Source organism: Sinohyriopsis cumingii, chromosome 4 (assembly GCF_028554795.1).
Source record: "Sinohyriopsis cumingii isolate HCF-2022 chromosome 4, ASM2855479v2, whole genome shotgun sequence".
Lineage (NCBI taxonomy): Eukaryota > Metazoa > Mollusca > Bivalvia > Unionida > Unionidae > Sinohyriopsis > Sinohyriopsis cumingii.
Genome location: NC_142964.1, coordinates 45759506 through 45780941, shown reverse-complemented (window position 1 = coordinate 45780941; position 21436 = coordinate 45759506). Strand labels below are relative to the sequence as shown.

The 21436-nt window shown below is 34.5% G+C and overlaps 1 protein-coding gene across 2 annotated transcripts; it reads left to right on the top strand.

The window, feature by feature from the left end:
- The first annotated feature begins 541 nt into the window (after positions 1–541).
- LOC149801083 (uncharacterized) lies at positions 542–20930 on the top strand. Of its 2 annotated transcripts, none has more exons than XM_089955118.1 (4): positions 542–710; positions 2031–2087; positions 10878–11030; positions 19506–20930. In XM_089955118.1, exons 1-4 carry the CDS (start codon positions 626–628, stop codon positions 20213–20215), a joined length of 1005 nt encoding a protein of 334 aa, XP_089811244.1. In that variant the 5' UTR covers positions 542–625; the 3' UTR covers positions 20216–20930. The 2 variants fall into 2 exon arrangements, with proteins under 2 accessions (XP_089811244.1, XP_089811243.1); XM_089955117.1 differs by having other exon boundaries at positions 2031–2092; positions 10877–11030.
- The last annotated feature ends 506 nt before the right edge of the window (positions 20931–21436 follow it).

Sequence of the window (21436 nt, the reverse complement as noted above, 5' to 3'; positions counted from 1 at the left end):
TGGGGGACCTCGCGATGACGTAATTGCATAAAACGCGTACATAATAAACTTGAAAAAATCACCAACGACAATGAAGTAATATTAATTAGACAAACCCCTGAGAGATTTTCTCAGTAAGGTGTCGACGCTTTTTTAAATCTGTCGACTCTTTTTTTATTTTTCGATCATTTGTAGGAAGGCTTATTTTCGACATTTGGACGTTTTTCGACCATTGGTCTGTCCACCCTCTCTGCTGCTTGTGCAGTGACTATATGAGGTGAACATGCCTCATATCAATTTCAAGTCCAACACGAGCCAGAAAGATTAAATTCAAATATATCCATATCTTTAATTATTACACAATAATGGCTCAAAAAATCACACTATAGCCTTAAAGTTAAGAAATTTGGCATGGCCAATTTATGAAACTGTCCCCTTCCACCTTAATAGTGGGCTAGACTGGTCCCCCGTTTCACTTATCCTTAATTCGACGGAAAAGACCGAAGATAATCTGATTGGTTACAGTGCTTGTCTGGTACCAGACACATTTATCAGGTCCATTGAGAACTGGTTATATTAAATATATTGAGGTTGCCAGGCGAGAGACAGGTGTGCCAGATTTGGTCCCGTGTACAATGTTATATCTATGTTTGTCAGATTTCCATGCAAGACCTTTAATAATATCCATCGCAATTTGACCTCACAACGAATTTTTATTTTATTTTTCGCAGGTAATGTAAGAGTAATCTTGTCATTTTGTAAGAGTAATCTTGTCATTTTAGACCGGTTGGGCACGTTTCCAATTATAGGTATTGTTTGCTGGTAAAATGAAAATGAAAATAACCAAACTGGTTATGTTAGTTACAAATACAGGCGTTCGTTACAAAGAAACTCAGGAGTATCCATCAATGAATCAAGGGATCGTATTGTGTGTGTGTGTGTGTGTCTGTACTGTTACAGGTTAGACCCACCCCCCAATCCCTTGATTCATTGACGGATACTCCTAATTTTCTTTGTAACGAACCTCTGTGGTTACATGAACTAGTGGTTACAAAAATGCCCTAAATCAACAGATGTTGGTTTAATTCTAGGGCCAAATAGGATATCTACATTACAGTTGGTACTATTTTATACATTTTAAACATCACAATTTGTACCTGATTTTTCTTTTCTTACGATACAGACACTTCATACCTCCCCCATGATACACGAATATTTTTTTTATATCACTAATATCATTATGGTTGTTAATACACATGATATATGGTTATATTTGCATGCAATAATAGGAGTCATGAATATGCACAAGTGCTGAAGTATTCACACACCATCCCATTTGTCTTATCCCCTCATCCTCCAATCTAAGAACAAAAGGAATCAAGGTTATAAGAAATGCACACAACTTTACTTTATTACCTGATTGACGCCAGGAGGTCCCAAACATTGTCAAGTTGTTTGCATTACTTCATTATAAATAGAAGCTGCCTGCTGTCTTTACCCTTCTTTCACAACTTAAGTGTTGGAATTTGCATTTCTTTAATTTTATTGTTTCTTATTTTGTTCCTTGCTTGGTGTAAGAACATGTAGTAATTATTATCATGCAGTTATCTTAAATAATCATATGAGCTGTAAGAAATTCCCAAAATTACTTATAGTAATTCCAAACAAGATTCCTTTAAATGTAATTTTGTTTATTGTGTGGTATTATGTTCATCAGCATCAGTGACCATGGATATTTGGGGAATTGGTGGTACTTTCCACCATACCCTACACCCTTTATGGCAAGAGCCATCATTTGCCAAGAATACATTAATGTGGAGAGTTTAAAGTTGCCTTATTCATTAACTTTATTTGGCAGTATTTCTCTAGATTAAAATCCCAAACCCAAATCACACACTCAACTTTATTTGCCAATATTTTCCTACCAGATCCAATCTTTAAAAATCACATTTGTCCCATCTGGGTAAAGGAAAGACTGAAATTAATGCCCTTAGAGGGACTCTTATTTTTCTTCCATCTTGCCAATAAACTAATGCAACTTTTTTTTCCAGAATTTTTGAGAGGAACTGATTGGATCATAAAGAGAACCATGGCATCTGGAGGAAAGTTGGTGGTAATATTAATAACAAAAGTTTAAAATCAGTACTTTTTCTTTTTTAAAAAATCAGTTTATGAAAAACACATTTAGTGAACCATTCTCTTTAAAGCTTAATTCATGTGTGATATATTTTAGGGGATTTAAAGGAAAGGTGAAAAAACCTATGGACCATATTTGATGCAGTATCCAGATATACTTTAAAAAATAATATAAAATATTCATTACGTGGCTCGTGTCTTAATTGTAACAAGTCCCAAAGCAGGTTTGCAAGGACACAGAAATCCTTATAAAAAACTGTATATTTTTAATTTTGGACACAATTTACAATACTTGAGTCCTCTTTATGCAAGTGGGTTTTATTAGCTGAATTTTATTTTCATTTGATCTGTTCCAACAAAACAACCATTAGTCATATGGTGTCTATGTTATCAAAAAGGGTTCATTTGAATTTTAGGGTGTCAGATGATGTCATATTGGCCAAACCATAATAGATAAGGTTATGAAGACTCAGAGTGCCTAATATCAAGCTTTGATCAGTTGACAATTTTCACATTCACTTTGAAAACCTGTGTGAGTAAGCACCATTCAGCACACTACTTTAAATCCTTCCAGGATTTTTTAAATAAACAAATTTTATCATGTACCCTGTTTAGTAAAATAGTGTCAAGATATTGGGAATGTTTGTATTGTAGTGCCAAGATATTGGGAATGTTTGTATTGTAGTGCCAAGATATTGGGAATGTTTGTATCGGCAAGCTTTCTTACATACCCATGATGGCTGAACCCAAGATTCAAACCCATGTGGACAGAGGTGAGCTGTCAGTCGTCTGTAAAGGCAAGAGCGTTAGTCCACTCTGCCACATCGAGCCTCTGCCTATGATGTAATTGGTTCATTTTTGTTTGTCAGTGAAATAAGAAAGTCCGTGGAATAGTAATCATATCAGCTGTTTTTAATGTTGCTTTAAATATTGATTGGCTATCAAATGTGTGCTTTTGCAATGGCAACTTTAAATACATTTTTTTATGTAATAGGTGCAAGGCTGTCGGTGAACCCAATTCATGTTTGACTTGCTGACAGAAAGTTATACATCTGACAGAACCAGAACAGAAAACCAGTGAAGTTAAGAATTTTAATCACTAGATTGGCTTCTAAACCATTTGATTTTTATCTAAATAAATTGTATGTTTTGTAAGGGGGATTGAAAAGAAAACATAGTGGGTTTTTTTCTGTGAAATATGTATTATCTTAATACTATAATAAAACAGCAAGTTTTAAACATGAATCAGATTCTAATGGAAAATGTTACAGTAATAATTAGTGAATGATAATCAGTGTATTATCAATTAAATGAGAAAGGAAGAGTTGTATACATCATAGTTCACTGCAGATACTTTCTTAAAAATCCACAAACAGTTTTAGTAACCACTGTGGTAGCCTAAGTATTTAGAGCAGTCACCTTGGAGGCATGAGATCACAGGTTGGAACCCTGGCCAAGTCATAACAAAGACTTATAAAACTGGTACTAGCAGCTGCCTTGTTTTTCCCTCAGCATTAAGAGGTTAGTGTTAGGACTGGTCGGCCTGGTGTAATGTGACTGGTTGGGACATGATGCAACTTGTCTGCGGTATGATGCCCCAGTGCTAGATATCACTATAAACTGCCACACTGCAGATATTGTAGCGATAAAACTGAAAAATTGTTGAAGTTACGTTAAAATCCAAATCACACACACACACAGTTTTAGTTTCCTTTACAAGATCACTGACTGGTGACCACTGGGGACATACATTGTATTTATTAAGTTTTACACCTAACATGCTTTCAGTAGTTTTCAGGTCTAGATTTCCCCTTGAATGTCCTTGACTTTTCTGCAAAGAATGGCAAATGTACTTTCTGTATCAGTATTACAATGTGATAGAGATGAAACCATGTTCAGTTTGCAAAGACGTTCAAACACGAGTTTTGTAGTGGCTGGGTTTTTAAGGCTGCCAACTGCTTGCCAATACTCTTCCAAGCTAAGTTCAAGCCAGTAAGGAGGATCCTGAGTTAGACTTCAGATGTATTCTTGACTCTCATGTTTGTTAGCCAGTGTTTTTTTAGCATTGGGAAAAAACACATTTGGACATGAATTAAAGGAAAAAATATATGAGCTGCCCTAATATATTCCTCTAAAAGCATATTACACAATGTAATAACAATAAAATATATAAAAACTCAGAATACTAACTTGAGTGTTTTTGCTGGAGTCATGTTTTGGTCTATCCTCAGGTCAGCAGACTGTTCATTCTTATTTCAGTAATATCAGAATGAAATGTGTATTAAAAAAAATTATTTTTAAAAAAGAATTAAAATCTTTAGATTTGTTTCATTACCGGTAGATTTCATCTTTAAAATTGTATGTGTTGTGGATAGCCACCTCCAATAGAATCAGATGTATTTAAATTAGGTAACGGATCAAATTCTGATCAAGAAAACAGCTATTTCTCCTAACTTACTGAGAGGATTGACACCAAACGTTACTGACCTATTCATCTCATGACCTGGTTGGCTCAGAACAATTGTGTCCCTCGAACTTCATACATGGCCACCCATGGCAGCCCTTTTGAAAATCTTGTTACTATCTCTAATCAGATCATCATATCACATTGGTTCTACAAAATGGTGCTGATATGACATCCAGCATGGCCACCTTGGTGGCTGTCTTGAAAATCTTGTTATTTCTGCTCCTCTTAAACAGCTGGTCATATTGACATGTGGTTGCTAAAATAATTATAGTTGGTTTTATACGAAAGTTGTGCCTGTCTGATTTTCAATATGGTAGCCAGCTTGAAAATTTTATTATTGCTGCTTGTCCTGGATGGATGATCATATCAACAGTTTTTTTATAACAAAAGACAGTTTATCTAGTTGGTTCTAAATGAAGATGGTGATGATCTGAGTAGAGTATGGCTGCCATGAGTCATCTTGAAAGTCTTCCAATTGATATATGGAAAGTAATTTTGGCATAGGGTTTTCACCAGAAGACCTTTTGTGATGACTAATTGGTTCTGAACATTCTGTACAGTGACCATGGTGTCCATTTCTAAAATTTTGATATTGTTACTATTGGTGTAATGATATATCACTTTATTAGTACATATCAGCACACTGCCATATCGCAGTTCGTATCATTACAAATTCTTGTGCATTGATGTTTTAACCCAAGCTGTTTATTAGTAAACTGGTTGTGGCACTATTTTTCCTTACTGAAAATATTACTTATAATAATCAGAGAAGACTGTAACCACTTGAACACTTGCTTAATCAATGGCTGTTGAATAAGCTAATTAGTCACTGTTGAATTAGCTCAATTAATCACTGTTGACTATGCTAATAAATCACCATTGAATAAGCTAATTAATCAGGTGAATAAGCTAATAAATCTCTGTTGAATAAGCTAATTAATAACCGCTGAATAAGCTAATTAATCACTGTTGAATAAGCTAATAAATCACTGTTGACTAAGCTAATTAATAACTGCTGAATAAGCTAATTAATCACTGTTGAATAAGCTAATTAACCACTGTTGACTAAGCTAATTAATCACCATTGACTAAGGTAATTAATGGCTGTTCAATACAATTAATCACTGTTGAAATAAGCTAATTAATCACTGTTGAAATAGCTAATCACTGTTGAATAAGTTAATTCATCATCATCATCAGTGGCGGCTTAGTCTCGAGAGACCATGCAAATAGCGCCTTTGGAGTGTCCTCTGTCTCTGGGGTGTTGGCATCATCTGCTTTGGCTGTGCAGGCCTATGTGTGAGTAACAGTCCCTATTGCAGTTGGTGCAGACATACTGGGAAGTCTGGGTTACTGGTGTTGCTGCCGCACTCTTCTTTCTCTCATTTTTCTCTGCCGCCAACTGGCCTCTCCTCACATCAGCGACTGCTATGCCCATGCTTAATGTCAGTCTCCAGGTGCCTGGGTCCTTGGCCAGCACTTCCCAGCCATCAGGTGAAATGTCGTATGCCTTCATGTCCCTCTTGCACACATCCTTGAAACAGAGTGAGGGGTGGCTGACTCTTCTCATGCCAGTGGCCAGCTGTCCATATAGGATGTCCTTTGGCAGCTTCCCATCCTCCATGCATCGGACTTGTCCCAGCCATTGAAGGCGGCATTTGCTGAGCAGGGAGTACATGCTGGGGGTACTTGCACGCTGCAGGATCTTGCTGTGTAGGATGCGGTCTTGCCAGCTGATTTACAGGATGTGTTTTAGGCACCGAATGTGGAAGGAGTTGAGCCAGGGCTCTTGCCTCATGTAGGTGCTCCAGGTCTCACATCCATATAGAAGGGTGCTGAGGACGCAGGACTGGTAGACTTAGATCTTGGAATGCTCTGTCAGCACGTTGTTTTCCCACACCCTCTTCATTAGTCGTGCTATGATGTTGTTTGCCTCTCCAAGCCTTCTGTCCAGCTCCACATCAAGCGAGAGAATGTTACTGATGGTTGACCCCAGATAAGTAAAGCTGTTGACTGCTTCCAGGGTGACACTGTCAATTCTGATGGAAGGGGCAATGGTGGAATCTTGCACGCTGACATTTGTCTTTTCCAGGCTGATGGTGAGCCCAAACTGCTTGCAGGCATCAGCGAAACAGTCTTTCAGTTTCTGGAGGGCATCCTCATTGTGGGTCACAAGAGCAGCATCATCTGCAAAAAGCATCTCCCTGATGTGTACTGACATCACATTGGTCTTCGAGCACAGAAGTACCAGGTTGAACAGCCTCCCATCGGACCTGGTGTGTAGATATATGCCATCAGTGGACAAGTCAAAGGTGTAGGACAAGCGCAGGGAGAAGAAGATCCCCAAAATGGTTGGCGTCAGCACACATCCCTGCTTCACACTGCTGTTGATTGGGAAGGAGGCTGAGGAGGATTCATCATACAGGACTGTTGCCTTTATATCGACATGGAAAGAGATTATCATGCTGCGGCATTTTGGGGGGCAACTGATCTTACTAAGAAGTTCAAAAAGGCCCTTCCTGCTGACCAGGTCAAAAGCCTTGGTGATGTCAATAAACATCATGTAGAGTTTTTGACCTTGCTCTCTGCACTTCTTTTGGAGTTGTCATAGGGAGAAGATCATGTCTGTCATCGACCTGCCTGCTCTGAAGCCGCACTGGGATTCCGGGTACACATGGTCCGCCAACAGCTGCAGCCTTTTGACATGACTAATTAATCACTGTTGAATAAGGTAATTAATCACTGTTGAATAAGCTAATTAATGGATGTTGAATTAGCCAATTAATCGCTGTTGAATTAGCTAATTAATCACTATTGAATAAGATGATTAATGGCTATTGAATAAGTTAATTAATCACTGTTGAATAAGCTAATTAATGGCTGTTGAATAAGCTAATTAATGGCTGTTGAATAAGCTAATTAAATAAGATGATTAATGCTATTGAATAAGTTAATTAATCACTGTTGAATAAGCTAATTAATGGCTGTTGAATAAGCTAATTAATGGCTGTTGAATAAGCTAATTAAATACTGTTGACAGCTAATTAATCCCTGTTCAGTAAGCTTAAATCAGATCTTAAACTTAATAAAAAGGCATAGAGCACAGTTTAAAGTTGCTTTGCTTTAAACACAATGAAGATGGTAAAATCAGTATATCATTAGCATTATGTCTTAAATGCTTTGATAGTACGAGTTTCTGGAGGGACTACTAATAATTTTGTGACACAAATGTATTGACATCATCCATTTGTAAAAGTTGTCCATTACTTATCTTTAAGCTGCAAACTCTCATCGTTTACCTGGGCAGATCAAGGTGTACCATATATATTTACTTATAAGTTGAGGAAAACTGCAAACAACAAAGATCCTAATCTGTTTTTGCATAATGTGCCTGCAGATCAGGGTCTATGTTGCTTGTTCTACTGAATGCTCCTTACAAAGTGTAAAGATCCAGAACTACCAGCGCATTATGTGACGAAAGATGTGGGTCTGTGCAGTTTTTTGTCAGAGTCAATTTATAAGCAAGTATATACAATATGTACTTTGCTGTATCGATTTGGTGAAACAAACTGCATAGGCCCAATCTGCTGGTGCATTATAAAAATCAGATCTGGGTCCATGCAGCTTGCAGTTGGATTTGATTTATATATGAATATACAGTCTTTCACCTGTATAAAATAAAATCCATGCCAATTTTTTACAAATTATGCTTAATTTATTAGAAATGATATAAGTTTAAAATTTGTGCTGGAAATATGAAATTATCATTCCCCAACATTATTGCAAGTATTAAAATATTTGACTTTTAATAGGTTTCGTGATGTATTCATTTTTTACTTACCACAACTGAAAGGAACACTGCCATTTTTGGAACATTTTGCAATAGATGCAGGAAGATCAAACTTGCGTGCAATGAAATTTTAGCTGCAATTAGATTTATCTCCCTTGGAAATGTTGATTGGTTTGGTTTTGTGGAGTTTAATGCTATTTTTCAGCACATGATACATGGCAGCCAATATATTTAATGGAGGAAGAACCTGGAAAAACCCTGAGAAGAACCAATGACACATGGAAAGCTACTGGCAAGCTTTCTTACATACCCACAACTGGTCAAGCCAGGATTGAGACTCATGGGGACAGTGGTGAGATACATGAGTGATCTGTAAAGGCAAGCACCTTAGACCAAAATTGTATGACCAACTGCTGATAACATTTGGCTAGGTCATATAGCATTGTACTTGAATAATGCTAATTTCTTGTTATTTAGTGTTGAACAGCATGTCAGTGCAATTATGGCTGTATAGCGCTGTTCATGTTATTTGTTATTTGTAATGTATATATTTGACATGATGCGTATCAGTATATATCTTGTCCACAGTGGATGTTCAAACAAAATTCATCAACCAGATCTTTGTGGTTGAGATATCATTATGGAGTTGAGCACTGTGAAAAAAAGAAGCCAATATTCATGAATCAGATGAACTAGACTGATACCAATCTCTTCTCATCAGCAAGGAAATATTGTCTGTCTGTTTACACAACAGTCAGAGATTAGAATTATTGATTTTTTTAATGTACCAAACTGAACACAAATTGAAAAAAAATCAAGAGATATTCAGAGCAATGTGGTATACATGTAGTTACTGTTGTACACACTAAGAACACAAATGTGCTACATTGTGAAAAATCTCTGGTGCAATTTCAGGCTTTTCCTATGTTAAATATATTTCAAGCTTCTGCAAAAAAAGGTAAATTTACTGTACATATTGTGATGCAATCAGTCTCTGCCTTGCATTATATAGTGCATCACTTTTTCACTATAGGTCCATTTATTGTAACAATTCCTGATATATGATAGTATGTTCATCAATCCTACTTCATTATGTAGGAGTACAATGTTATGTATTTTGTACTTCATTATAAGGCAGGCTCACTTTAAGATGGTATACACTTTGGCTGTCATGAACAGCATTATAATGAGAGAATATTGTATCATGTACTTCATTATAAGGCAGTATACAGCACAGCAATTCTCATGAACAGTGTTATAATGAGGGAGTACTGTACACTGTATCTTGTATTCCATTATAAGGCAGTACTGCATGGTTCTCATGGACAGTGTTATAATGCAGGAGAACTGTACACTGTATCTTGTACTCCATTATAAGGGAGTATATTGTATGGTTCTCATGGACATCATTATAATGAGTTAGTACTGTGTCTTGTACTCCATTATAAAGCAATATACTGCATGGTTCTCATGGACAGTGTTAAAATGAGTTAGTACTCTATCTTCTACTCCATTATAAGGCAGTATACTTTATAGTTCTCATTGACAGTGTTATAATGCCGGAGTACTGTACACTGTATATTGTACTCCATTATAAGGCATTATACTGTATGGTTCTCATGGACAGTGTTATAATGAGTTAGTACTCTATCTTCTACTCCATTATAAGGCAGTATACTTTATAGTTCTCATTGACAGTGTTATAATGCCGGAGTACTGTACACTGTATATTGTACTCCATTGTAAGGCAGTATACCTAATGGTTTCATGAACAGTTATAATGCAAGAGTACTATACACTGTATCTTGTACTCCATTATAAGGTAGTATACTGTATGGTTCTCATGGACAGTGTTATAATGAAAGAGTACTGTATCTTTTACTCCAGTATAAGGCAGTATACTGTATGGTTCTCATGGACAGCTTTTTAATGCAGGAGTACTGTACACTATCTATTACTCCATTATAAGGCATTATACTATATGGTTCTCATGGACAGTGGTATAATGAGTACTATACACTATCTAGTACCCCATTATAAGGCAGTATATTGTATGGTTCTCATGGACATAATTATAATGAGTTAGTACTGTGTCTTGTACTCCATTATAAGGCAGTATACTGTATGGTTCTCATGGACAGTGTTATAATAAGTTAGTACTGTATATTGTACTCCATTATAAAACAGTATACTATATGGCTTTCATGGACACTGTTATAATGAGAAAGTACTGTACACTGTATCTTTACTTCATTATAAAGTGATCTTGTTTTTAGGCAGTATACTATGTAACCTCCATGATAGCATTATAATGAGGGACTACAATATCAGGTACTTCATTTCAAAGCAGTATACATTATGTCTTGCATGGACAGCATTATCATTAGGGAGTAATGTATTAAAAGTTCAGGACTTGTAATGGTGGATCATCTCAGTAACTGCAAGGAAAATAATTGTGAATACTCTATTGAAATCTTTAAAGTTTGTTCTATTCTTTTTTGTAGTCCTTCATCCTCAAGTATCAACAGGGTGATCTGTTTGACTGTCCCAAAACAGATTCCTTGGCTCACTGTGTCTCCAGAGATTTAAAAATGGGGAAAGGAATTGCAGTCACTTTCAAGAAAACATTTGGTCAAGTAGAGTATTTAAAAAGTCAAGGTAAATTATTGGAATTGTAAAAGCTGGGTGTGTTTTTGTCTTTATTATTTTATGTTATAGGTTGTACAAAATAACATAAATATATATATAAACTCATCTTGGAACAGGGTGGATGCAAGAAGCAGTGGATGAAACTAGAGAAACCATAAAAAAAACTCAGTGTTATCATGGGTCAAGCTAGACTTAAATTTTTAGGGAGAAGTGACTTCTTTTGGACAGAGTAGGGAGAAGTGACACCTGAACAATGAGAAGATATAGGGAGGTGTGTGTGTGTGTGTGTGTATGCTTTCATTCTCTTATTTGAATTATGCCCTCTATTTCTCAGTATGGCTATTTGCATTTAGCATTGGTTTTAAGCAAAACATTATATTCATCTAGAAAATTCTCTGTTGTATGTTTATTATAAACACATTTTGTATGTGTATAAAATTATCATATTCATATGCAGTGTACTCATACTTGAAAGTGTTCTGATGGAGTGACATGTTGCATATCCTGGCCATATGACTTTAAAAGAGCACAGCAGAAACTTTCCTTTGTAGTTAATTTTAACTGATAGAAGTAATTAGATTACAGTATTATGATTGCAAGATGGTGATAATGATTACTCAAGAATCACCTACCACATAAACAATTTTGTTTTTTACTTTCTGAAAAAAATTCACTATGAAGCAGCAGTTGAAAAGATTTTTAAACTAGTTTGAAGCAACCCATGTAAGATGTACATGAAAGCAAATTCATAAGTGTCTTCATATCATATTGTTCATTTTAATTTCAGTATTTATGATAAAACATTACTGTAATTATTGATAGACAAGACACTGAAGCATTAAAGTTGATATATGAATGAACTAGACCCTTTTTTCCAACTGAATCGACACATCCAAGAACAAATATGGCACCTTGCATGACGTGAGTGCATCTATTTTTAGAAAGAGATTTTCTTATTATAGCCACTCACCATCATTGCAAAAATTGATTGATAGGATTACAAACTTATGGTTTAATTATTTATCTATGCACTTTCAGTAATGTCATGCACTGTTTAAATAGTATTTGCTTCACTGCTTGTTTTTGCATTTTACAAAATTGTGCTGTGAGAAAACAACCTTGACCATATCATGCTTATCAAATTCCACAACATGGCATTGTCAGCTACAGTTATGATCTATGTGATTACATTTTTAGGGTAATAGTTAGACTTTGTTTTCTATAAATTATATATTTTCCTGCATCTGTTTGCCCAATGATTTACAACAGGGTTCCCACACTATCGAGAAAGAATCTGGAGAAAGGGTCATTTTTTTCCCGACCGTGAAAAGTCGTTGGAATTTCACAGATATTGATGAAAGTCGAGAAAAACGCATGAATTTTCCGCCACCACTTGACGTCCGAAACAATCACATAATTGAGTCATAACTAAACTGATCATGAGTTAAATTTGTCGAGTTCTAACCAGAATATTCGGAGTGTGCAGTATGGATTATTTGGTTGCTTGCAATAAACATATATGTTGAGTCAATCCAAACGACCACTGGATTAGATTTGTCTAGTAGACTTTTATTTTCAAAGTCAGCTTGATATCTGTATCGTTCCTTACTTACAAAGTATGAAAACCAATCTAGCATCACAAGAGGCCAACATGGTGGTGGCAAAGCATAGCCACTTACCAGATGGCCTAGCAAACTTTAAATGTTTCTAGATCAGGTGATACATGCATGAAATTGATATGAAAATTATTTATTTTCTCAGAAATTATATTAAAATCGTTATGTCTTTAATCTGCTGAAAGACAAGATAAAACCACATCGTTGATGAAATGTGACCTGGTGCTCGCGATTTGCATTGCTAGTCGCATGAGTACTGTACACAACTCTAACAACCCACATTTTCAAATGTTGTAGAGAAAAAGAAAAAAATATATTAAATGAAAGTCGTATACTGGTTGTAATAAGAATACAAAAACGATAAAACACAAAATTCTCTATATTTATATATTCTGAGAACAACTTTTGGAGTATTGTTGTATCACATGACTACCACGTTGACGTGATCTCTGCTTGATAAGTCAGACTGGCCAGATTGCTGGTTTTTACAAAATGTATCTGACTTTCATGTAATTGAATTTCTGTACAACAACATTATAAAGGAGTTTGTTGTTAATATCACATGACTATTGGACTTTCGATGTCCTCATTTGTGATTTGTGAAGTCATGTGACGAGCAATGCGAATGGCAAGTACTGGGTCAGGTTTCATCTACACCATAGTTTCGTCTTGTTTGACAGAGTATTAACGACATAACGATTATAATACTTGCCATTTCTGAGGAAAAAAATAAATTTCATATCGATTTCTTGCAGGCATGATTCAATATAACAAAATATTAAAAAGATGGAAATGTATACCTTAAAAAAATCATGCATCTTAATCAAAGTTTCCAATTTTGCAAGAAGTTGTCCCACACGTACAGAATCGTCTGCTACCCAACATGTCAGCTTGTTGCTAGCATGGGATTCTCACAAAATTTCTCAGCCTATAGCCTGACAGCATTGTATATATTAAAAACGATATGAGCTCCTGTATCAATACATGTTTGGGGATGATTTAAGGAATTACAAGAAGACGAGTTGATTTTACAGAAAATTCAGTCCTTGTTAATCAACAGTATATAATTTTTAAGGTCTTTTGTCAAAATTTAAATCAACCATTTTGAAAATGTTTTTCAAATGATGGACTTTTAACCAGATCGTCTTAAGGAGATTAGGTTGTTTGAAAAATCTTGTTTGGGATTTTATTGGAAGAGATAAAATCAGGGTTAAACTTTTCATTACAAGGCAAGATTCTAATTATTTGCGTTTATTTATATGCATATATATATTGCTATAGAATTCTTTAGAATTAGAAGTTTGAAAGGAAACCAAACATAATTTATGTTCATTATGTTGTTCTCACTTAGCAACATAATGCAGCAAAATAAAGTTCGAATTTTTATTTTGTACATTGAAATGACTTTACCTGCCAATTTATAGGAGTATAATCAAACTTGTTTCGTGTGATACATTTTGTGGTTTTGTACATGATCATCTTTTCTGATTTCAATGCTTTTGGATAGTCTTGAAAGAGAAACATCTTTAGATTAATAAAATGCATGTTTTGTAATCTAAAATGTTCTTTAATTCCATTCAGTAATGGTCATATGTGAACTTTGAAAAAAGTAATTTCATTCTGGAAAAACCCTGGAAATTTATCTTTAGAAAAGCGTGGGGAACCATATTACAAAAATGGACAAACTAATAAAGTGGTACTTCCTAGACACAGTGATATCCACCATTATTATCCCATGACAGATTCATTTACGGTTTCAAACTGATTTTATAAAGAAAATAACACAAACACAGATGTTTAATTTTTAAAACACAACTTGGTGGGTTTTCATCATCAAATGGTAACATGTGCAAATCAAGCAGTGATAGCTTGCTCGGGAAATGGTTAATAGTTAGTCAGGTATTACAACACATGTGAATATGCAAGAGGTTGTTTGTAGGTGCAGTTGGTATCAACACCACATGCAGTACATTTCATTTTGCGCTACATGTGTCAGAACTACCTCATGTGAGGGAACATCTCAAAAGTTATAAACTACTGTCATGAATTCTAGGTTTAAAAGATCATATGATGAAGTTATTTCACTTTTCTAACAGAAGAATGTAAAGTTTAGAATTGTTTAGATGACATTGTTGCCCACTTTGCCACGTATTTTGACCCCTGGTTATAAAGGTATCCACATACCTTTGCACATGTTAAAGGGTTTTCACTATCCAGGTATCAAGTGGATGTACAACCCTTGCATAGGGAAGAGGATGTTAGAACAGCATTATCAAAGTGGGGACTGCAAAAGTGCAAAGGGTGCATATTAACTTTTGCTACTCTGCCAGCCAGCCAGGCCACAGTTTTGAGATGGATGAAACAAGTATATTGTTATAACACTGGTCTTAAACTTTGTAACAGAAAAGAGTAAAAACCAACAAGTTTTGTAGAATTCAACAAATAATTTATTTCACTAGAACAGAAATTGAAAATTTAAAAGAATTTTCAGTTTTATGAATTAAAGTCCTAAAAATTATATTACAAGTCCAAATCTATTAAGTTGCCACTGAGTTCCAGTGGCATTCCTAATACATTTTGATACAGAATGTGTTGTTGTGCATGTAGTCTTGAATGTGATACTGTGCCAATGATCTGGAGAGTGGCATTGTATTAACAATATCTTGATGTATCACAATAATATATTCCAAAATGTCTTTGTCTGTATTCACCATAATACCAAATCAATGTTTCTGTCCAAGAATATTATTGAGCACTGTATAATTCCAGTGAATAATAATCGGAATAAATAAATCCACATAAACTAAAAACTGAATGCAGCAATAAGACTGATTCTGCTTCAGATGTTTTGGCAAGAATGAGTAGGTAAACAAGATTATATACTTGTTGACTTAGGCCAAAATTATGAAAATACTTTTTAAAACTAATGGAAACCTTCATTCTATAAGTTCTAAAGTCAGACTTTAGACCGTCTTTAACTCAAATCGAAGTAAACATGTTTACCATGTTATGTGTATTTAATCTGCATTGTTTGTTAACTTTTTTATTTATTATATTCTGGGGGTAATGTAATATTGTATCTAGCAGCTGACCTTGTCCAAAATCAGTGACAATTTTGGAAACGTTTTCCATTTTTCTGAGTGAAGGATAAATATTCAGATCTTTATCTTGGTCCGAGTCAAGGACATTGTGTTTACTGTATTCTTTATTATAATTTAAGACCTTTCAGTTATAACCAAGGTTGTTCTAGAATGAACTTTTGGCCCTTATCTGGGTTATTCTATTTTGTCCAGTTTATTCCATTTAAAATTATTTATTCATGTGATAACATCTGGGCAATCATTTATGTTTTTTGTTAAGATTTTGATATGTGTTAAATTATATATTATTCACTGGAAATACAAAGTGCTCTATTATAATTTTCTTGGACAGATATACATGTACATGGAATTAGAGAGAATTCAAAACAAGGCAACCTTGGATTACATTACTGTGATTCAACAAAAGATTGCTGGAATGACAATACAGTTAAGGACATTGGTACATTAGTGTATTATTGACTACAGGGCACTTCAGGCACATCAACACCTTCAGCATTGGAAATTATTTGGAATACCACTTAAGATTATTTTGAACTTCATTCATTAGGGCCTTGTGTTAGTAATTATATGATTGTTTGGGATTTAATTTACAATACGATTAAAAAAAAAGATAATTTAAATTTGGCTTTGTATATCTTGGGAAATAAATTATTTGATGAATTTTACAAAACTTGTTGGTTTTCACTCTTTTCTGTTACTTTGTTTAAGACAACAGTAATAACAACGTCTAATAATGATCTGAATATTTAATCCACAATCCAAGAAAATTTTAGCTATGTATCCTTTTGTTTACAGAATAAATGTTGCCAGTGACGTACAGCATTAACTTTATTTTGGAAAAGATCAGGTTAAAAAAAAAAAATGTATGTAACATATAATCATTATGAAAACCAACCATTAATACAAATTAAATATACATAACAATATCATGTTCTAATTTACAGAATTAAAACTTGGCTTGTTTACACTTTCCTGATGTTGGACAGAAAAGGTTTCCCAGTCCTTTTAATTTTTAAAAACATACTTTTTATATGGTTATCTATTGTTTTCACCTGTTAGATGCCATTAAGGACCATAATAGTATTACCTTTGCCCAGCCATCATGTTCCTCAATATATCCATCTTGTCTTTCATTCCATTGTGTTCCCACACTGCTAGGGCAAAGGTACATATATGGTTTCTCTCTGTACATACTTCATCTGTCTTGTGAACACTTTAGGGGGTGTTCTACAGATATTATAAACTTCTCAGAGAGTGGCAGGTGTAAGATGAAGTTTGCATAATGGAGAGAATGTTAGCATACCTCTATATTACTTTCATATAGTGTGTCTGAATTTTCTTTGGATATTGAAAATGTGGAAATTGTATATGACAAAGCACACAACTAAAATGACTACTTGTGCTTGACAATGACCATTGTGCCCCCCCCACCCACCCCCCAAAAGCTTGAATGAGTCTAAAGTACACTATCTTTAGAGTTATTAAAATAGGGAATATGAATTTTGCCAGATAATACAATACCAGCTTCTGAAATAGCAATAAATGAATTAACAAATATATGAAATATGAAAAAAAGTTACCACCTCTTTATTTAATAATTTACCTCTGAAGCCCAGGAAGTGAAAATGACTAAGAAAACAAGCTAGCAGTTTTTTGAGGTGCACATCTGGAGTAAGGCCAAACTGTATCCTCTATAACACATATTACCTCCATCAATCTTACACCAAAATATGTGATATACAAGGTCTTTTTTAAATAGCCAGTATAACCAGTGAGGAAACTCAGGGAAATTCCTTTTCTTTAAAATTCTAACCTTATGCATAATACAAAACTGTAGAGTACCACCTTTAATTATTTTTCTTATATTTTCATATCATTATGTATGATGTTCTGAACGAAATTTTACATTGACATTGATGTTAATCATGAAAATAAGCTAATTATGCTTATTTTGCTCTTGTTTATATATTATGCCATGAGGATCTTTATGGCTTATGAACTCACTAGCATTCATACTTCATAAACATTTCAGTGAAGCTTTAGCTCAGCATCATCTTGGACAAGTTTGAAGATGGCAAGATTTCTTTTTATGCTGGCATTTCTAGTGTTAACATTATCTGTTCAGTTTGAACCAAACTGTATAGCTTCAGCTTAGACCTTGACAAGGTCACAAGATTAGAATTTGATATATTTTCATGTTATGGTCTTTAAACCACATCTTGCTGGCTTCTAAACACTAGCATAACTTTTTTCTTCAGCAACGTTTGCTGGTCATATTCTCCTCTGCAAGGTCATATTTAAGTTTGATGATGCCATTTTATTTTACATAGTTAGCTTGGCACTCAGCATAAGAGGTTATTGTTAGGACTGGTCGGCCTGGTGTCAGGATAATGACTGGGTGGGACATCATGCTACATGTTTGCGGCATGATGCCAGAGTGCTAGACATCACTATAAACTGTCACACTGCAGACAACGTAGTGATATGACCGAATAATTGTTAAAGCAACGTTAAAAATCCAAATCACACACACACACACACACATTTTACAGAGTTATGGACCATTACTGATGTAGCAGTATGCATATTAAAGTACTTTGAACACTTGCATCAACATCTTTCGTTTGATATCAATAACATTTTCAGAAAAGCTTGACTCAACAAGAACTCAGAGAAGTTAGATGCTCAGTGGATTTGGACGACATTTAACAAAGTTCTTGATCGACTTTGAATATTTTAAATGCATATAAAAACTAGTATGCTTATCTTTTTTAATTATATTAGCTATGAAGCTCATGGTTAGTAACATCTTTGATTATATAAATTTCAAGAAAATTTAGGCCATATCTTACTGGTGTATTTCCTAATATTGACTTTGTATTAGGCAGTTCCCAGACCTACTGCTGTGTAATTTGACGTGGCAGAGGATAAATCCCATGTAATTTTTATACAATATAAGCTAGAAGTTTGCTTTGATTGAAATATAATTTTGTATGAAGATTCATATATGTAATAAAATGATTTTACCACATCTAGGTATTTTTGGTTTTCATTTTTTTATCACAATGTTCAAGAGTTATTGCCCCTATTCAAAAGACCCGATTTCTGTTTCTGCATGGATTTATTGATGGCAAGTTTGGTAAATACCTTTAGTTCAATAATACTTAGGGTATGTACAATTTTAAACATGTTCCAGCAATATTTATCTTTCATGGTTGCATTGCATACCAAATAATATCTCGGGTATTTGCTGGAGTCTTCTATATTCTTGAAGTGTCTAGCACTCATTAGGGAGACAAAATCTCTTCAATGGTTAAACATTGCATGTCATCTTGTACGCTTTGATATGTTACAAATTTAAAAAAATATAAAGGACCATTATTGGAGACATCTGCAAAAAGTGAAATTCCATTATTGCAGACTTCACTTCCCCATTAGCCTTGTCTCTGAAGATTTATGTAAATTAGTAAGCCCAGTTTAATGCCTAATTGAAGATCAACAGGTATGTTACAATTTAAGTACTACATGTTATAAAGAAAGTTGTTGGTTGTGTTTGAACAATACTCCAGCATTATCATCTGATCACCATCACTTGGATGTTAAGCTTAAAATAGATACAACACTGAAACACGTGATACTTCCCTGATACACTACTTACGACACTGATACACTACTTATGATACTGATACACTAGATACAACACTGATTACTACATGAACATTCATTACTTTCAGTAAATGTCCTATCATTTTTTCTTTTCACTGAAGGTAAAAAGGTTGGAGAAGTCGCATACCTCGACAAAGATGGCAGATACATCTATTATCTCATCACCAAGGAGAAGGCAACTGATAAACCTACATATGATGATTTCAAGAAAAGTGTTCAGCATATGAAAAAGCATTGTGTGTATGCTAAGGTGGCTCATCTCTCTGTGCCCAGATTAGGTTGTGGTTTGGACAGACTGGAGTGGTCAAAAGTTGAACAGATTTTATACGATACCTTTGGTGACATGAACATGACTATTACAGTATATGACATGCCACCACAAGAGGTAGATGTGAAACAAAATGAAAAACGCCATCATAGCACAGATGAAAAAGCCAGTCCAAATGGAGATGAAATGGTTTTCCCCAAAGTTGTTGAAGCTCGTACAGCAGATGAAAAAGCCCCACAAACAGAAGATGAAAAATCTTCTATCAGAAAAGATGAAAAACCCGTTTTGAAAAGAGATGAACAAGTCTCTTCCAAAGAAGACAAAAAATCTAATCTCAAGAAAGATGAAAAGGCCCCTTCCAATGAAGATGAAAAATCCTCTTTCAAGAGAGATGAAAAAAAACCATCTAAAGGAGATGAAAAACCCTCTTTCAAGAGAGATGAAAAAAACCCATCCAAAGGAAATCAAAAACCCTCTTCCAAAAGAGATGAAAAACCCTCTTCCAAGAGAGATGAAAATGCGCCTTCCAAAAGGAGATCATAAAATTCTCTTCCAAGAGAGATGAAAATGCCCTTTCCAGAGATCAAAATCCCTCTCCAACAAAAGTGTTGAAATAGTCTGTTAAATAAAAAAGTGAAAAAGCCCCTCCAGAAGGAAATACGTAGTACAAGTCTCTATTGTCTTGGAACAATTATCGACCTTTATACATTTTTCAGATGTTCTGCACTTTAATGCTACATGACCACTGACCTGTGTTCCTCACATTTCAATAACTCTTCTGTGTTGTTATGGGAATATAAGGCTGCCACTCATTTTCCCAAAATTTACAAATCACATTTTGGGTAATAATGCTAGAAACTCACTTTAAAAAAAATGATGCGAGATTATCTTTTATAATTGTTCAACAATATTGTTTTAAGCACTACATTATGGTTAAAGGCATTATGAATGGGCAATATCTTGCTGTTGTTTTCGTTTGAGGTGAAGAGTACACAGAATTATCTGCTCTGTCTATCCCAACGATAAAAGATATGTTCAAATGGACAGGCCAAACACATACTCTCTGATTTATTAACAAAATATTAACATTTACAATGCCAGTTCAGTTTATAAAACCCTTGCTGGCAAGTACTCACTTTTAATATCACATGGCTTTGTCTTGGTGTTTTGTCATTTTGAAAGGGCATTGCTGTATGCCTATTTTTTAAAATTAAAAATAATTCATTGTTTGTTGTATCATAAAACATATCAGATTGTCTTTTTTTATGGAATTTCTTTATTTTAACACTGCATCCAAAATGCAATTAATGTTTTTTTTCTATTTAAAGTATTCTATCATATCAAATAATGTATTTTTTCTTTTCTATATACACATTCCCAACAGTGCTGAGAAGCTTTACCACATCATGTTAATGTTTGAATTGGAGCATGGAAATCAAAGGAAGTGATATCAATATATACAAAATAATAGGTATGGGAGTCGGCATGCAGGTACAATTGTGTGAGAAAAAAGTATTTTAGGTGATGGTTTAAAGACTTAAGTGGTGGTTTTAAGGTTGCTTTGGTCAGTTTTGATGTATTGTTGGTAAAATGGATACAAAAGTAATAATATCAATTTTCTGAAATTACAATTCTTAAGCCTAAGTGACATTTTGCTATATACTGTAGTGGTAAAAAGAATTCACTGACCAAAAGAAAGTTGTGGTATTTTATAAAATAACAAATGGAATTTGCATTTCCTACGGTAACATACAACTGTTGATA